Source organism: Necator americanus, chromosome III, assembly GCF_031761385.1.
Source record: "Necator americanus strain Aroian chromosome III, whole genome shotgun sequence".
NCBI classification, from domain to species: Eukaryota; Metazoa; Nematoda; class Chromadorea; order Rhabditida; family Ancylostomatidae; genus Necator; species Necator americanus.
The window spans coordinates 26,537,439-26,555,323 of record NC_087373.1 but is presented as its reverse complement, the minus strand read 5'-3'; the positions used below and the strand labels follow the sequence as shown (position 1 = coordinate 26,555,323).

Here is a 17,885-nt window from a genome sequence, read left to right as displayed (position 1 = left end):
TGTTCCTTGAATAGTGTGGTACAAGATGGCCGAACGCAGCTCTGGGAATTCGAAGTTGCATCACAGTAAAGAAGGATCAGCAGAAGGCCAGTACAGCCCTCCAAGCTCCGCAGAACAGGACAAGGGCTCAGCCGAGTTTGCGCAGCATGCTTCACCCAATGCAGAAAAGAAGAAGGATCCTCAAGTTGGTTGAGGAGTTAATTTGTGTTTATGCTCTTTATGTACGCTATGCAATTAAAAAGGACAATCGATGAGAAACACCTAAGCAGGCAAGGTTTTGAAAAGGATTCATGCTATAAAGCAGGTACACATTTTCAAAACTTATCTGGAGAGCGGAAGAGCGTGTAAGCGTTCTGTCTCACTTTCTCCAGTTTAAAGAAGGCCTTCGCTTTAGTTAGAATAAAAACAATGGTTCAATCCAAGGACAGTCAGTAAACGAAAATAAGCCATGAGTTATACAACTAATTCACAGTGCAAATTTGGATGTTGGATTATGGACTTTAGAGATCAGAAACGCATTCATTCTTAGTAACACTGGCGTTTTCAGAGTCAATTGTAGAGCAATTCATTCAAGAATTCTGATGTTTCGTTTTATCAACGAACCCAAAATGGCGTAGCTGTAGTCGATCAACTTTAACATCATGTTTTTCCATTTCAATTTCTACATTTCGTAGTCGGGAATATTGTTAGGATGAATGAGATCAGATTGCATAAGCGTTTCGAATCACTCTCTTCTCGTCAATAACGTTTTTACAGAAAAAAAACATTTGCATTTTGAAGTTGTTATATCTTACGAAGTACTTATGTATAAAAACTCGTACCTTAATTAATAACCGGTTGCAAACGGGCAGCGAAATTGAAATGGGAACAAGAGCTTCATTCACTACTTCCCAAAATAGACTCCCCTTTATGTTATAAAATGAGCGGCGTAGGATGTTTGGTGAATCTGAGGGAATTTCCCCCTAACCCGATGTTAACATTGTGCAAATTTTAAAACGTGTTCCAGATACTAAGTTACCTCTTGCAGATATACATTTATATATTCATTATATGAGTGCACGTTTATGTGCAAGCCTGAAACATCTTTTTTTAAGAAACAAGATTTTTCTTCTAAATTGGAATGTACCCAGGCTCTGTTTTATTTTTAACTTTAATTAATTTAATTTTCTTTTATTTTTTTAACCCAGGCTTTTTTCTAATATTAAGCAATGAATGAAAAGAGGATGCGCTTGGTTCCGGCCAACACATTTCTTGAAATCTCATCAGACATTAGCAACGATAATGTCTGCGCGTATGCAAAAGACAGTTTTTAAAGTAGCCAGATAAAAGCGCGTCTCGGAGTTTCAGATGCAAGCATACGTTTGCAAAGGTGTCTAGAAGAGAGCTGACCAGTGACACCGCCTGAGCTTTTCTTGCGTGTTTTCAACGTGTTCTTCCCTTCTTCATGGATTATTTGACACTTTCCACGGAGATACACGGAGTGAAGTATTCACCAAATAACTCTTTTTATGTGTACTATTTCAAACAGTCTAGAGTCGTCATTGTTAAAAATGTTGAATTCCGCGGCGACCCAGTATTGGTCCATAGAGCGCAGCCATTTCCAACCGATTGTAAGTTTCGAACATTGAGTAGGCATGCAGTATACGTTGCTTATTCAAAATCTACATGATCCCTTCAGTCTCAACTTAGTAAAAGGCCTTCTTTAAAGAGAAGAGAGTAAGATACGTTTCCATCTCTTGTAATGCTTTCGTGAGTTCCGAAGCACCGTGTACATGGTTAGAATTGTAAAATCGTTTTCAAAAGCCTGTTTTTGCAGCTGTCTTTCACCCAGTGTTCATTATATCCTGTTTAGAACTTCTTCCGTAAGGAGGTGGAATATGCTCACAGTATACTCATAGCATAGTTGTCAATGTCGCTTGGATCCCATTTCTTAAAGGCAGCATATTACGGGATTGACGAAGTTAACCCCAGAAAAACCGTAAAGTTCGATTTGTAGGTTACGAAAACCAGGATATATCTCCCCAAACCCTCCCTATTCCTTCGTTAGAAACTTCGTGGAAGATGGCGTCCCTTCCTACGAAATCAGATGTAACCCGCCACCTAAGTCCATAAGCGAGCGGTCAAAGATCAGTGATGCCTTGTTACCAGCTACTGAAGTAAAACCAGCGAACTTATGTAGCTGCGGAGACGGTACCTATGGAAACCAGCGAGCTAATCTACAACACGAACTTTGCGGTTTCCTTGGGGCTTCCGTTCCACTTTTTTTTGGCATTCAGTGCCTTAAAGGCATCACTCCACGAATCTGAGGTGGTACGGATTTCATTTGGAGTATTCGTATACGGCATAGTAGATTATGGGAGGAGAGTGATTCCGTCCATTTTTTCCTAATTCCCGTAAAAAACGGCCCGAAAGATACGGCTTCAGTCGTTCTGGCGCACTATTTTCTACAAGGAGTTCGACTGGAGCGCGCCAGCCTTGTGCGGCGCCGCATCTTCCGGGCCGTTTTTTACGGCAATTAGGAAGAAATGGACGGAATCACCCTTCTCTCCATAGTCTCCCATCTCATATACGAATGCTCCACCTGAAATCTGCACCACCATAGATTCGTGGGGTGACGCCTTTGAACAATGTGTGACTGTTTCCTCGCCAGTGTTTGAGAACTTCATACTACGATGTGAAGAAATATTGATATTGGGATCAGTAATTGCTTCTTGAAATCCACAAATATAATCTTCTTGGGCTTCGTATCGCACAGTTTTTTTGCTCGCATGATTTCACGTCGGACCTTGACCTCTTGAAAGGAAAAATTCTGGAATGTTCTTTTTATTATTCCACTGATGTTATTATGTTTTTGGTCTCTGCTATCAAGCACATCAGAGAAGCCGTTCCAAACACCCTTTTTCATGTCTTTTTGACACAGTGAGAACTCTTTTGAACATTTTGTTTTGATCCCTTGGGGGAACCATCTTTCTACTGTGAGTTTCGGTTTCTGGAGAAGCTTGTCTTGGTATTTTTAAACTCACACAAAATTCTTCCGCAAAGCAGCAAAGTATTCAAGTAATGCCCTCCGTCAACGTTTTCAAATTCTGATTAACAAAGGGGGAAGGGCCGAGCGAGAAGTCTTCTGCGGAAGGGATTGTGATTTGATGCACTGTAAACATTCGGAATGGAAAGCTATGTCACCAGGACTTGAAGTTGTGAATAACTATTATGCTGTAGATTTTACTATAGCACTGAAGTTAGTGACCTCCTCGTCCATCGCAGAGGCTAAAGACGTTTAGATTGGAACTTTGAATAGATTGTCTTTGATATTGATATTATAATTTTGATAGTTTCAGAATAATTCTTCTTCTGTTCTCTATTCTGTAGGTCACGAGTTCTTATTTGCAATTATTCAAGATTCCGACACCACCCTAGTCGATGAAGGCATCAGTATTGAATGCATAGAAGCCACGATCTGTCTGGGCGGAGCCCTTTTGTAGGTGGTGCCCTCAAAAAGTCTCCTTAACATCTGAAAGTCGCTTGGATTTTCTTAGGACCAACGTGCAATCCTGTATATTCAGACTTGTATTTAATTGTATGAGGGTTCATGAATATGTCTGGGAAAAAGAAAAAACTAAACAAGTTTTTATACTGACAAATTACTAGCATATGAAGATCCAATGTTCCTGGGTCGATTTTTGCTCAGAGCAGAAGTAACGTGGCGTCTATCTGTTCTCAGCTCTCCTTAACTGGTCTCCGCTGCAAGATTCTGTGATTTTTTGCATAGGACCACTCAGATTAGAAATCTCATTTGAAGATTAATTAGGACAAGAATCTGGAAAAATGGCATACATTAGACATCTACGTATTTCAGTAAAAGCAGATGCAAATGCTTTTAGATATCTTCGGCACCGACTGCTGAAGGATTAGTTGGTGAAGAGCTTACACCATGTTCTGAGTCAGAATGGCTATCGAGCGATGTGGCCGTTCCAGCCGAATTATTGAATATTAAAAAAGACGAGGTTATATCAATTTTCCGCAATTGTTTTTTAATAGCTAGGAATTATATCTTGTTCTTTTATGTGTATGATATAATACAGTGTAAGAAACTTTATCGTGGTTAACAAATCCACATGAGCCTTCATCTTGCGGAGTTCATCGAAGTACATATTTGTTGTGGTGGAAGTGCATCACTTGGTTTTTTTTTTCAAATTTGTTCTTCACAGTTTATCTATAGAACATCCCAGCGTTTCGTAAAGACAAAAAACAAAAAGTAATGAAAAGTTCGTTGTTGTTGTGAATAAGAAAAAGCGAAGATGTAGTAATGTAATAAAAATTATAATAGTAATAATCGTTTATAATGCTATATTCCAATACTTGTTCAAATAAGTTCAGAAAGAACGGTCTCCACAGATTTCTATTAGTTGAAAAATGTAAAAGAAAATTTTTCCTTTCAAAGCTTTTTTTACAGCTTCAGAAAGCTTTCCATTTCTTGAACATTTTTGAACAGCTTAACAACAGCAGTGCATTTCGAAGAGGGTGCTATATAGATTGCTGAGTGGATGAATAAAAGGGAGAAAAAGTAGGAAGGAAAAGGGGAACCACATGCTGGTTTGTAAAACCAACTGCCACACTCCATGTACTGTACTAAGGTACAGCAGTAAAAATAAATGTTTCTATGTGCTTTTTTATGTGTTCACTGAAGCGTCTAGTTCATCTTCGCTGCCCGAGTGTCCCCTCAATGGAGGCCCTTCGTAAATTACTGACGTTCCTTCCACGTCTGCACCTTATGATAGATGTCCGTACTTATTTGATTCACATTGCGATCAGCCTACCAACCACAACCTCCTTTATTTGACGAGATCTCTTTTAGAGACTTATTTAATTACTTTTTATGCACAGAAAAAATACATAAAAGCGTATTTTGTCTTCTAGTGCAAAGAGCGGAGACGCTTTATCCTTTTTTTTTGTAACTTTAGCCTTTGAAAACAATTACCTTCTTTGTTACAGATCTATTTTTTGCTCACGTTCATGTTCAGGAGTATTACTCTAATGTGTGAAAAGTACTGCTTCGTATGTGTGATCCGCTATGGGTCACTATGTCTTCTGAACTCAAGAAAAACATTGCCTGTCTTGGGCCTAATGGTCGATGTATTTATCCACCCATCATAAATGGAATTTCTATAATAGAGCAATTCTATAATAAAGAAACTGCAACACACAAATAACTTTTATAGAGCAATGTTTAGAAGCGCGTAACAGTGTTCGCAGCTCCGGTTGTGGATGTTATTGGTGAATCAAAGCCGCAAAAGAGCAAAATAGCAAAAATGGAGCGAAAGGGTGAGTTTAGAGAAAGCAGAACGTAATTCAACACATTTTACGCCACAAAAATTTTAAAACAGCCGAGTAGATACTATTTCTCCTACAGAAAAATTAGATCTTTTGAATGATATTAGTTTTTATTCAGTCAGCGAATTTCATAATTTTCATACCTACACCCCATCAGCGTACATGTTTTTTTAAACCTAAGCTTGATCTTACTTCTTCAAAGTACTTTTCAGTTCTTCACGATATGAGGACAAAATTTCAAATTTTTTTTAATGCGCTAATCATTTTTATGTTTCAAGTGTACTGTCCAATGATATTAGAACTGCAATAAATATAAAAACAAGAGTTATTATATGTCTAATCACATTTCCACGAGAATTGAACATTCTGGTTTTGAAAGACTAGGTTAGAACCTAATTTTTCCTCTAGGAACTATGAACAGCTTTTGATAGGTGGAAGATTCCTCTTAAACCTTAGCTGCGTGGACGAGGAAGTCTCTTCTCAGGAAGTGCTGGTGAAGAAGGGACGATGCACAAAGAATTAAATGGATCAGTGGAGAGAAGAGGAGTGCAAATAAAAAGAACATATTCCTTCGACGTAGCAGAAATCATCATCGAGACTGGTTACTGTGCTCGCACACGAATGAACTACTTGAGAACTCAGCAGAATACGACTCAGGGACCTCAACGACACTAGCGAACATCTCGGATGACAGCTTCAAAACTGAGGACTAGAGAGCATGCTTGACCCGCACGTTCACTGACGACGGACCATCTAAGTATCTAAGTAAATAATGATGAAATACAAAGTGCAAAGAGTGAAGGGCAAATCTTTGATCAACTAATATTTGATGAGCCTGTGTGTTCGACTTAGATTCGGAACTGTTTGAAGTTTATGATTACAATCGCAAAATTACAATGACTTTTGGGTGTTATCCGATGTGCCAATTCAGTGTTCCTGTCCTCCCATACAAGTCTGGTACGCATTTCTCGATCATGGAGAGAGAAGGCTTGGTTGAAACCATAGCGGTTTCCAGAGATCGACCACGCAGTCACAGCGAAACCTCTTACTGCCCGCGCTACACCCACCCTTCTTCACGTCTTTCCAGCACCAGAAACGAGGTTTCCCTCTTTTCCGATTTTCCTGTTTTTTTTTTGTTGCAATGGGTCCCGTCTCACCTCATCTCTTCTTTCTGGTGCCGAGACCAATCCCACCACCTGTTCGGATATGAAATATAAATATATATACGAACGTGCATGCATATATACATACATGCCCACATAGTTAGGAATTTACTAGTCTATTCATATAGACTGGCTACTAGGAATAGAATTACCAAGGAGTGAAATGAATAAGTGATACAATATTTTCTATTAGTTCTATTACTATTACGGAAAAGCAAAGGAATGTCATTCAATGCATAACTGGAAGGCACAAAAAGGAGACCTTCAATAGTAGCGTTGTACACATAATATCACATAAACCAGTGCAAATTTATGTTACATAAACAAATTTTTTCGAGCTTATCAGTTTGGGCTTATTTTGATCCTGAACGTCAACAAACAGTAAATCCAATGAACTTCAAAGTAGGTAGCATCCACAGAGTCACTGAATTAACCATCTTAACAAAAACAGCGTTTTTAGAGATCGAAGAGAAAATATCTTTGGTAGCAAAAATGGTCTCCGGTTTTGCAATGCTGTTGACAAACGAAGCAACAGCAAAGGAAGGCGTGGAGGTGAGCGCGCCTAGATTTTGTACAGGTCTGCAATAGCACTGTTTCTGACATATTTGCCATGTTACTATGTCAACTCCTTACATGTTTTAATTCTAAGAGTACTTCTCTCTAATAGTTTTCTCAGATTGCTGTGTCCGTACGATTTCCACTTGAGAACAGCAGCAAGCCGTAAAGTCGCTGAACTCCTTAGTCAAATACTATTGCCTCTCTCAGTTACATAGTTATACTTACACATATCAATAGTTACATTTTTTTATTTCCTTTTTGTCGGTCGGTGTTCGGTCATAGAAGATATTCTGCTGAATTGTTTCAGTTCAAACTGGCTACCTCTTTCATACATACGCCATGGAGGACATTCAGTATGTCTATGTAAAATTTTGCATGAAGCTATGACACTAAAGGCATCACCCCTCGAGTCTGGAGTAGTGCTCGTTTCGGGTGGGTTATGCCTGCACGTGTTCGTAGAGCACGCGCCGCATTTTCGGGACTGTTTTTTTACGGCAATTAGGAAGAAATGGATGGAATCACCCTCCTCCCCATGATCTACGACCCCGTATAGGCATATTCCACCAAATCCGCACCACCTCAGATTCGTGAGGTGATGCCTTTAAACCTTTTTATCGTAAATACGTTTATTGAAACAGAGCAACAAACTTGGAAATGTTGTTTCCATATGTCAAGAATAGGTTTTTATGAATGGAGACAAATGTGTTCAACCACGCACGCTTTTCTCTTTTTGAGATACCCTCAATCTGCTCTATTTGCTGTTTTATTTTCAAAGGAACACACTTGTCGCAAGCAATACTTTCTTTGTCACGCTTGAATAATACCGAGATTTGTCATTGTATTTACAGATGTATTAGTGCTAAATGTTCACTGAATTGAATAAAGCTTTTAGTTTTTGTGTCTCATTCTTCAAACTCCTTTCACAGCGTTTATCGCGGAAGAACCGCGATTCCTCTCTGCAAGACGCTGACGACGAAGAAGTGACAGCGCGGTTCAAGAGATCACTGACTTATGCAGGGTTATCTTGCTTTTAGCAGAAGATTCTCAAAATATAACCCTTGCATGAGCCACGGTCGTCATCAGGAGCCCCAGCATATAAGGACGGAAGACGCAGCCGGGACATTCCGTCCATCTCGCCTAACGCCGTTTAACCCTTTTTTATTCATATCTTGTCTTAGTAGTTAATGTCGCGCATAGTCATTTCATGTACATTTAACTATACATTTTTACTCGCTTTGCGCTTTAGGTTTAGTCTTTTGTACGCATAGGGACCACGCGCCTAAGTTAGTTCTGTGAATATGACGCGCTGAACTGTTGTTGTATTATATCCTGACATTACTCGCTTAAGCATTTCGTTCATTTTGTACCGTAACACTGTAGGCATATACTTGCCCCCGCACGCTGAGGTTCTTGTACAATTATATTTTCTTTCGCGCTTAGTTGTAGTTACTTTATGTACCCCTGTTTACGCGCTTAGGTTTTTAGATACATTTCTACACACCTTTTAAGGTTATTACTGTCCAATTTGAGTCATTTGTTATTGTTTATCGCATTATCGTCTTGTGTGTGTTTGAATGTTTTATACAGGTTTAATTACCCAAGTTTGAGGCTATAAAAGTCGTGCGCTGCACGTGTTGTCGAGCATACTGAACCACCAGTGCCAAGTACAACTCTTTTTTCGCTCATAAATCATGTTGTGCACAAAGTTTTCCGTTCCGATTCGTTGCGCTTCAAACAGCTTGCATTGTTATTTTGTAGTAGCTCATTTCATGTGAAGCGCGAAATTTTCACGAAAAGCAAGTCCCGAGATTTTCTGCTGGCGATTTCAAGAGGTTATGGTTGCTAGCATTATCCCTTTCCTTCAAAAAAGCTTGTAGTGATTTAGAAACCTTTCTTCCTTTCAACGTTAGTTCTGCCACCTGGTGAAATCAAATTAAAAGCATCACTCCATAAATCTGAGGTGGTATGGATTTCAGGTGCAGTATTCGCATACGGGATAGTAGATTATGGAGAGGGGGTGATTCCGCCCATTTAGTCCTAATTGCCGTAAAAACGGCCCGGAAGATACGGCTTCGGGCGTTCAGGCGCACTATTTTCTACAAGAAGTTCGACTGGAACGCGCCAGCCTTGTGCACGCAATACTCCACCTGAAATTTGTACCACCTCAGATTCGTGTGATGATGCCTTTAACCGGGAAACCGGCTAACCCGATTACGCCTTTAACCACGTTGGATCTCTTTCGAAGTTGTTTGTCGACATCACTCATCCGGTTTCCATACCAACCTGGTCAACTTATGTGTAAAAGTCACTCATAATTGATCGAACACTTCTATACCGTCAACACAGTTGGAGGCAGATTTTTTGAAGTGTTCGGCAAGTGGAGAATTTATAACTAAATTTTAGGAGTCACGATTCGTGTTAAAAAAACAATGCGTCGTCGAGTATGATGTTGATATAATGCTTGGTACGCTGATTGCTTGTCTTAGCGAACCCCTTCTACAGTAATGCAGGGTGTTTTTTAAAATAACTACATGTAGCAGCTCTTACGATGCGCTTTGTGAATTGAGAAGAAAAGGAAAATGCCTAGTGATATTGTTGTTGACAAGTTGTTTGAAACTTTAGGTGGGGTGAAGTTGTTTAAGAAGTTTACATAGGTGAAATGACATTTGTAAATGTGAATGAAACTGTTTATTTTCCTGTCCTAAATTGTTAGATGAAACCACCCATTCGTTTTTGGGATCCAAAGATGTGATTTGAAAAAACCCCAGCGATCGGTGTTCTACTACAATTTTTTCACCTTTCTCTAAAAATTTCGCTTTGCAGATCCAACTAAGCAGATTAGGCATCCGACGCCTGTTACGACGATTGTACCGAAAGGGGTATCTCGAAAATACAGAGGTTTTCCTTCTCCTTTCTAGGGTTCTATTCATTAATAAGGCAAACAACTATTAGAATATTCATCATGTGCTCTGTATAAATATTGTAACTATGTAAGAATTTGACCAAATATATATAATAAGAATAAAGAATATAGAAGAATATATATATATATATAAAAGGATAAAGTCACTGGCGTATCAATCCACTTGGGATGCGCCAACGCGTTTTACTGGAATTCGTAATCGTTGAGGTTTTGAAACGCATGTTGGCCTATACAATGACTTGCGGGGGCCAGCCGATGATCAAGTCAGTGTTTTGATCCTCCCATACAAGTCTGGCACCAATTTATCGACCCCGGAGGGATGAAAGGCTTGGTTTGCACTAGGGCGGTTTCGAATCCTCGACCGTGTGGCTACAACGGACCTCTAGTCGACTGCGCCACACCCGCCCCTATATATATATATATATTTATATATATATACAAATATATATATATATATATATATATATATATATATATATGTTCTCAGTTACATAAACGGACATGCGACAAAATTTTTTGCTTTGGCGTCCTTCCACAACTATTTGAAATCTATAACCGCCTCTAATTCCTTTACGGCCTACGTATTAGTTATATGTTAGTTCAAGCAGTTATCTTCCAGTTATCAGTAAAAGTTTTTATTGTTTCAGTCTAACAAATAAGTCCCAGGTTTGAGCGATGGTACAATCAATCAACGAATCAAAAACAGGGAACGACGAAAGAGCAGAACCTCCTTCCACTTATCAGCAATTTGCGTCAGTTATCACTTATAATTGTAACCCCCTCGGCTTGCATGCTGTCAAATTTAAACAGAATTTCATTTAATTAGGAGCAGCGTCGTTTTTGAAGAAAAAAATGCCGTAGTGTGACTGAAATGTGGTCGTTTCCTGCCGATACCGAAACACCTCGACTGTAACAACCGCATGCGCTTATCAAATAGTGCAGTTGCAGTATGTATGTTGAATTCAGATTCTAATTAAATATTATTCTAATTAGAACTGACAGTATGCAAGCCGAGGGTGTTACAGTTATAAGTGATAACAGATACAAATTGCTGATAAATGGAAGGAGGTTCTGCTCTTTCGTTGCTCACCGTTTTTGATTCGTTAAGCGATTGTACCATCGTTCATACTTGGGATTTATTTGTTTGACTGAAACAATACAGATGCATAAATAACTTTTAAGATAAGTGCTTGAACCTACATGTAATTAATCTCTGGGGTCGTAAAAGATTTGAAACAACCAGTTGTAAGGCAATAATAGTGGCTTGTGGACGACCTTAGTCAAACTTTGCCCACTACGTAAGAAATTGTAATCTTAGTGGTTTTGCTCTATAAGTAAGAAGAAGAGGAAAGAATTCAAGAAGAGAACAATCAATTCAAATAAAATGCATATTCAGATGATGCTATTTTTCCCGTCAAGTTCCAAGCTGTGCCTCAACTGTCAGATCTGTCATTCTCTTTATTAGCATAAACAACCTATTGGGTTGGCTACTCTTTTTTTGCACACGCATGCCCTTAACAATTTCATAATTTCTCAATCACACTTCGATGACCACCCGATCGACACTGAGGTAGACGATCATGGTCGATGTATTCATCATGATCGCCTATCACAATGTTCCGTCTTTTTGGAAGGGCTACAGGTCCCTAGTACCAGAAGTTGGGAAGCTGGGACTCAAAGAACACTTCAACGGACGATTTCAGTTCAGTGAAACAATTGGACGTTTTTCCTTCGAGGAATCTTTAACAGCTTTTTGTCTTATGTGGCGACGTCTAGTGATAGGGTAGATGAGGGACTGTTTCCCAACCTAGTGTTTCAACTTAGCGACGTCAGAAGCCAGAAGTGACATATCACTGTCGTGAAGGGGAGGACCGGCGCAGATCTCCGTCGCCTTTCCCAGAAAGTTACTGTGTGTACACTTTGGCGTCGACTGTCTGGTTGTCAGGTAGCACTCTCACCATAAAATAGCAAGCCCTGCTACAGATGTCTCGTGTGTGAGAAGTCATCGAGAGAGAAATTTACCTCGTTGGAGCGTCCCAACTAATTGTCGATGGTAGGGTAGCCAGTGGTCCTTTCGCCTATCCCCCGTTCTTTTTAGCCGGAGCCTGATATGCTAAATCGCGATGCTTCCACTAGTGGAAAAAGACCACTCGTAGATCACGTCGACCCACTTGCATTACAGAAGTGACACTATAAAGATTCTCTCTTGTGGGTTCACAGTTCTGAGCAGCTTAGTTGAGAAAAAATGACACAATTGTTGTCACTGTGCGTCATAGTTTGTCAGCGCTCTGCAAATATCACTTATGCGCCTAAACCTCACAGATATCGGACCAGTTCCAAGTATAGGCGTGCCGCCTTGGCAATACGCATCGCTAAACGCTTGCCTATATAGCTTGGTGGACCGAACATTTTTATTTCTGCAATGTAGGAGTTTAGCGTTAGCAGCGACATCTATATCGCTTTCCGAAAAGTTGAATCTGTAGTGTCGCAACATGTCGATACTTAGATAAGGAGCGGTTCCATTCGAAAATGTCTCAGAGGTCTTATCAAGCATTGTGACATTGTTCGCCAACAAGCAGACCCAGTCGCTCGCATTTTTCTGCATGTTCCTCGATCTCGCTTACGTTTGTTGTAAAACTCTACCCTAAAATTTCAGTTAGCGATGATTGGTGCAGGTGTTGGCATGGGACCATCTCCCGTTTTGTACAACTCAGTACGTTTTTGAAGCTACTTATCAGTTTTTGATTACATTATTTTTTGTAATTGTAACATTAGATGGAATACACTTGGAAGTGGTCCGATTCAGGCTACTCCTGCTGGGCTCAGGTTCGCTGGTTTTGAGAATGGCAAGCGACTTCGCCTAGTTCTAATTCCACTTCCTGAAGGCAACAAATTTGCGGTATGATGTAATTCACATCCCATAAAAAGTATTGGGTTGCAGATATGCATTTGGTAAATAGACTCTTTCAGGTTAACTTCCGCACACCTTATGACATCGCATTTCACTTCAATCCTCGATTTGACGTAATGCTTTAATTCGTTCTAGAACAAATTAATGAGAAAAACTACGAGAAATACAAGCGTACTCTTGAAATCCATTCCACACGGAAGAAGTGTAAACAACAGGACTACTCAATGTGCATCAAGCTCAAATATTTCTCAACGGCGTACCTTATCTCCCTCCCTATCAGATCATTAGTCCGACTGTTATCTCGACCGTACGTTTCGGTTCTGCACTGTACCCACTATAAGAAACACTGCACACTGCTTAAATGGCATAATACCGCCGAATACTTGAATGATATTCATTTTTAACATCCAAAACAGCAGCGATTCAAAATGTTAGTCACAGTCACGTCACAATGTTAGTCATTCAAAATGTTAGTCACATAAAACTCGTAGCGATTCAATGCTCCGCACTTTGAAAGCGATGATCAACAGAAAGAAAGAAAAACTGTTTTATAGTATTGCAAATCTAAGTTGCTTCTTTTATGCAATTTGTGTAAACAATGCAAATAATGCAATTTCTGACAGTCTCGAAATAGTCGAGTACAGGGGGGAATGCCTCCATTTTTTCGGTAGTTGTTTTGTTTTCTTTCTAATTTTCAGTGTTCTAAGGTGGTGAAGAAAGTTTCAGAGCAGAAAGTCAGTAGTGCAATGCTATGAAGATGATGTTCTGGAACATCAGCAAATTAATTAGAAATGCTATCAAGATAGAAACACATTTTGAAAAGTGCTAATTAGCATTATCCAACCATGTACGTGTTAGAGCTGTGACGCGCTGATTTTCTTGAGTTTCTAGCCTTGCCAGTGGGTAACGTGGTAATTTCGTTATAACTCCCAAAGACAATCGTTCGAAGGCAGCCAATTCTAGTAGTACTATATTTGAAACTGCAACTGCGTTCACTTTTATAAAATTGTACAAAATTGTACCAGTCTCCAAATGTTGGAGCTTAAACGAATTTGAATGCGCGATTTCTATCGTGCAATTTTTTGAAACTCGTAGACCAAGTTTAGTATCAAATACACCAAAGAAAAGTGCACTTTTACCCTAAGATTTTGAGCCAACTACACCATGAGCTTATTCTCGAAGAACGTTATTTTGTGGAACCTACGTTTTATCGCTTTGTGTTAAGGAAGACTGTGTAGTCAGCAATTCCACGCGAAACGGAGGCTGGTTAAATGAGGAACGTACTAACAATCCGTTCCAAGTGGGAAAAGTTTATACAGTCGAGTTCGTCTCCAATTATGGACAGATACAGGTAAGCTGAATGCAACTGTATCAGAAAAATTGGGGGTCAGGCATTCGGTGTATAATAGAAGTGATGCGCTAGTCATATCAATTATAAGCTGGAGCTGTGTGATACGAGTAAACTCGACAGAGATGGAGACATTATAACAGTAGGTCCTTTCAAAAATGGTAGAATTAAAGAAAAGAGGAAAACAAGTTTCACATTCACAATTTTTCAGAGAAACCATTAAAGTTATAGGCGCAGACTATAGTGTTTATGCAATTCTTAGATTCTCTTAAAAAGGTATCAAGAGACTCCCTCTCAAACCACAATTTTAGTCAAGGCAAAGTAATAATGGTAAACACATCAAATCACTTCAATACCACTGTATCTATGCTGAAGCTTTATGCCCTAGCCCTAACGAGAAATTAGTGAACTAGTTTGAAAAAAAAAGTTTCTGAATGGAATTGTATGTGGTTAGTATCGTTAGGAAAAAAGAGAACGCAGCGGCAAGCAAGCGACCTTCCATAATACCGCTAACGGCTCCATTAAGCAGATATTTATGGTCATACAATAGATGGTTCCAAACGCTCATACCAGTCATAAATAGCGCTTCCACATCCAGGGAGTGTGCTCTTTTAAATTTCGATCTGTATTTCATAAAAGTGCGTACAATCTGCCTAAATTTCCAGCTCCTTTTCAAATAAAGTATGTGATACCATACAATTTTTATTTGTTGTTGTTTTTCAGGTCCTCCTCAATGGGGTTCCCTTCACAACATTCGCTGAACGCCTGCCTGGCCACGATATTAACTCCGTTGAAGTCGAAGGTGGCGTCCACGTTCATTCCGCCCATGTGTTCTAGGCAGTTTCTGTTGAACAACATTGTCCCCAATGTTGCATTTTGAATAATGAAGAATGTTTTTCTTAATTAATATTCAACTTATAAGTTGTATTAAAGAGTGTAAGAAATGCCTTAGTCACCTACTGCAAAACCAGTAGCGTTCTAACGCAAGCAAGACTCACTATAAAAGATAAGGATAAAGTGTCAGGCGTTAGTCAATCCGCTTGGGATGCGCCACCACGTTCACTTCAATTCAGAATCGTTTGAGGTTCACATGTAACTGACCTATACAATGACTTGAGATGGCTAGCCGATGTGTCAAGTCAAGATGTGTCAAGTGTTTTTTTATTCTCGCAGACAAGTCTGGCACCAATTTATCGACCCCCGAGGGACGAAAGGCTTGGTGAGCACTAGGATGGATTCGAGCCTCCGTTCGATCGTGCAGGAAGCGGAGCTTCTAACCGCTACACTACACCCACCCTAAGACTATAAAACCGTAAAATAGCATATAGCTATTCAGACGTGATAATGTGACCTCTATGTCTGCTACTATTTTGCTCACGGAATCGTGTAAATACTCAGGTGTTTGGGCTAAAAGAGATAAACAACAATTTCTAGTAAAGAGGTCACTGGCACCTTAATAAATGTTATCGTTTTCAATTTCATTTTATACGCATACCAGTCTGAGCGTCCGGCTAAAGCCGGACCTCAGACTTCCTGTAGTGCTCGCCATCACTGATTAACGAAAATAAGTTAATAATAGTGACATTTTCTGTGAAATTAGAATTATGTTTTCCTAACAACGTTTTCTTCTTTTTCTGAAAAGGGTCTTCTCTTCTTAGGCTGAAGATTTCATAGTTTTCTTTGTAAATGCGTCAGTTCTACATTTGGAAAACATTCAAACTTCACCTTTAAGCACTCTTTCGATACCAATACAATGTAATATACACGACATGGAATCATTACTCAAAGTATAGGTTTCCCTCTTGTTTTCCCCAACATTTAACACAGAATGATGTGTAACATAAAATGAAGTGACGGCATCATTGTACTGATAAAGATAGATTCACATCAGATCATGCAAACAGTTGGCTACTATATAAGCAGCAGTTAGCATTCGTATTCCCACTTTCTGAAGAACCGAGGAGTCGTAGAGGTGAAAAAGAACGCAGAAAGTGTATGCGACTATGAAACGTTCGCAAAGTCCCATTTAACTTTAGCGACATGCACATGAATTTACTGCGCGATACTTATGAACCACGACACAGGAGTTCGAGGCCACGGGACACGTCGCAACCCATTTTATAGCTATCTGACCCCGGCGCACCAATCCGACGCCGCGGAACCCTTCGCAACCCACTTTATAGCTATCTGCCACCGGCGCATGAAACCAACGCCGATGGACCCGTCGCATCCCATTCACGCCGGTGGACCCGTCGCACCTCATTCATCGGAAGAGGTCTAATGTCAGGCTAAAGCCGGGCATTATAAATAAAAATCAAAGAACTAAAGTTATGTAGTGCCAGTTTTCCAAAAAATTAGATTTATATTTCTTCTAACGACGTTCTTTTCGTTCGCCCGTTTTAGAAATTTAAACATTCACGAAATGATCATAAACTGAAGTGATGATTTCATGGTCCTAATTTGGAAGCATAATTCGAAGCTTGAAGTTTTCTTCTCTTTCTCCACAACAATTAGCGAAAAATAATGTACTGACATGAAAAGACATGAACGTCATCACCGCACGGATAAAGATAAGGTTCCACGTTAGATAATGCAAACTGTTGACTGCAATTGAAGCAGACGGCTCCATTCGCATTTCTAATTTCCGAAAAAAGAATGCTACCAAACTGTTGGGGCAAACGTGCAGAGAAATAAATACGCGGAACAGTATGCAGCGGTGGAATGCAACAGCAGCTTTCATGTGCACAACGTTTCGTTCACTCATTGACAACTTCACTCCAAGCTTTTGTGCGGTACTACCGCTCCGCGGCGCAGTGGGACCCTTCCCACTCCAATTTATCGGTTTCTGGGACGGCGCACCATTTCGACTCCTCGGAACTAGGGACACCCTACAATAACGGGTATTGGCGCCGGCGCACCAATTCGGCGCCCCCGGATCATTCCCACTCATTTCCTTAACTGCAAATTTTTGTCTCTGTAGGTGTTACTTTTCCTTCAAAAGCTAGTTGAGAAAAACAAAAAATATGAGGCAAAGTTCAGAATTTTTCTCAACAAGGTTTCAAAAAAAAAAACTAAGAAAGCTAGAAGAACCAAACTTCGAATGGTGTGAAATTATACTAGCAAAATCTTTACAGAAATACTTCACGCCATCTACTATTCTAACATTTTGCATCCCTTAACATGAGTTTATATGGAATCGACCATCGCGTTGTCTTTTTCTTATTGCTCTCTTCATTTTTTCTCCTCTGTTGACAAGCCTTCTTCTCCGGCACCCTTCTTACGACCCCCTGTTGTAAAATTCTCACGCTTGACCCTGGCGATGCTGATGAAAGTGGTGCTCATGTACCTATGGAAACAGCTGAGACCTACAACAAGGACGCATTTTATGACCAACTCAATGCCTTGATACCCAAGATATAAGACCAGCTGTCAGTAATTGTTGGAATTGATCACCTTGATCACCTTGACTCCTGGTCGAGCGGGCGCCAGTAATTCTTCCATTTGTTCCGATCGCGTGCCAGAGTAGCCCAGTGGTTCCTCCTTTCGCGTGGGACACAAAGAGGGTGCAGGACAAGAGGTACCCACGGAAACCGGCTGACCGCGCCTGTCCTCCCTTCAGCACCGCGCTCTTCCGCGCAATTACGGTTGCCG

At 40.1% G+C, this 17,885-nt stretch overlaps 1 protein-coding gene across 4 annotated transcripts; it reads left to right on the top strand.

Moving 5' to 3' along the window:
* Nucleotides 1–25: 25 nt before the first annotated feature.
* On the top strand, nt 26–15,071 carry RB195_011019 (uncharacterized protein; the record flags this gene model as incomplete). 4 transcript variants are annotated; one of them, XM_064192264.1, is made up of 13 exons in its annotated part: nt 26–184; nt 3,882–4,004; nt 5,232–5,322; nt 6,955–7,046; nt 7,171–7,214; nt 7,360–7,405; nt 9,456–9,516; nt 9,876–9,931; nt 12,632–12,688; nt 12,782–12,874; nt 12,946–12,999; nt 14,112–14,237; nt 14,958–15,071. In XM_064192264.1, 13 exons carry the CDS (start codon nt 26–28, stop codon nt 15,069–15,071), a joined length of 1,116 nt encoding a protein of 371 aa, XP_064049846.1. The 4 variants fall into 4 exon arrangements, with proteins under 4 accessions (XP_064049846.1, XP_064049847.1, XP_064049848.1 ...); XM_064192265.1 differs by lacking the exons at nt 7,171–7,214; nt 9,876–9,931; nt 12,632–12,688; ... (2 more) ...; nt 14,112–14,237; nt 14,958–15,071 and having other exon boundaries at nt 9,456–9,499; XM_064192263.1 differs by lacking the exons at nt 7,360–7,405; nt 9,456–9,516; nt 9,876–9,931; ... (3 more) ...; nt 14,112–14,237; nt 14,958–15,071 and having other exon boundaries at nt 7,171–7,218.
* Nucleotides 15,072–17,885: the final 2,814 nt, after the last annotated feature.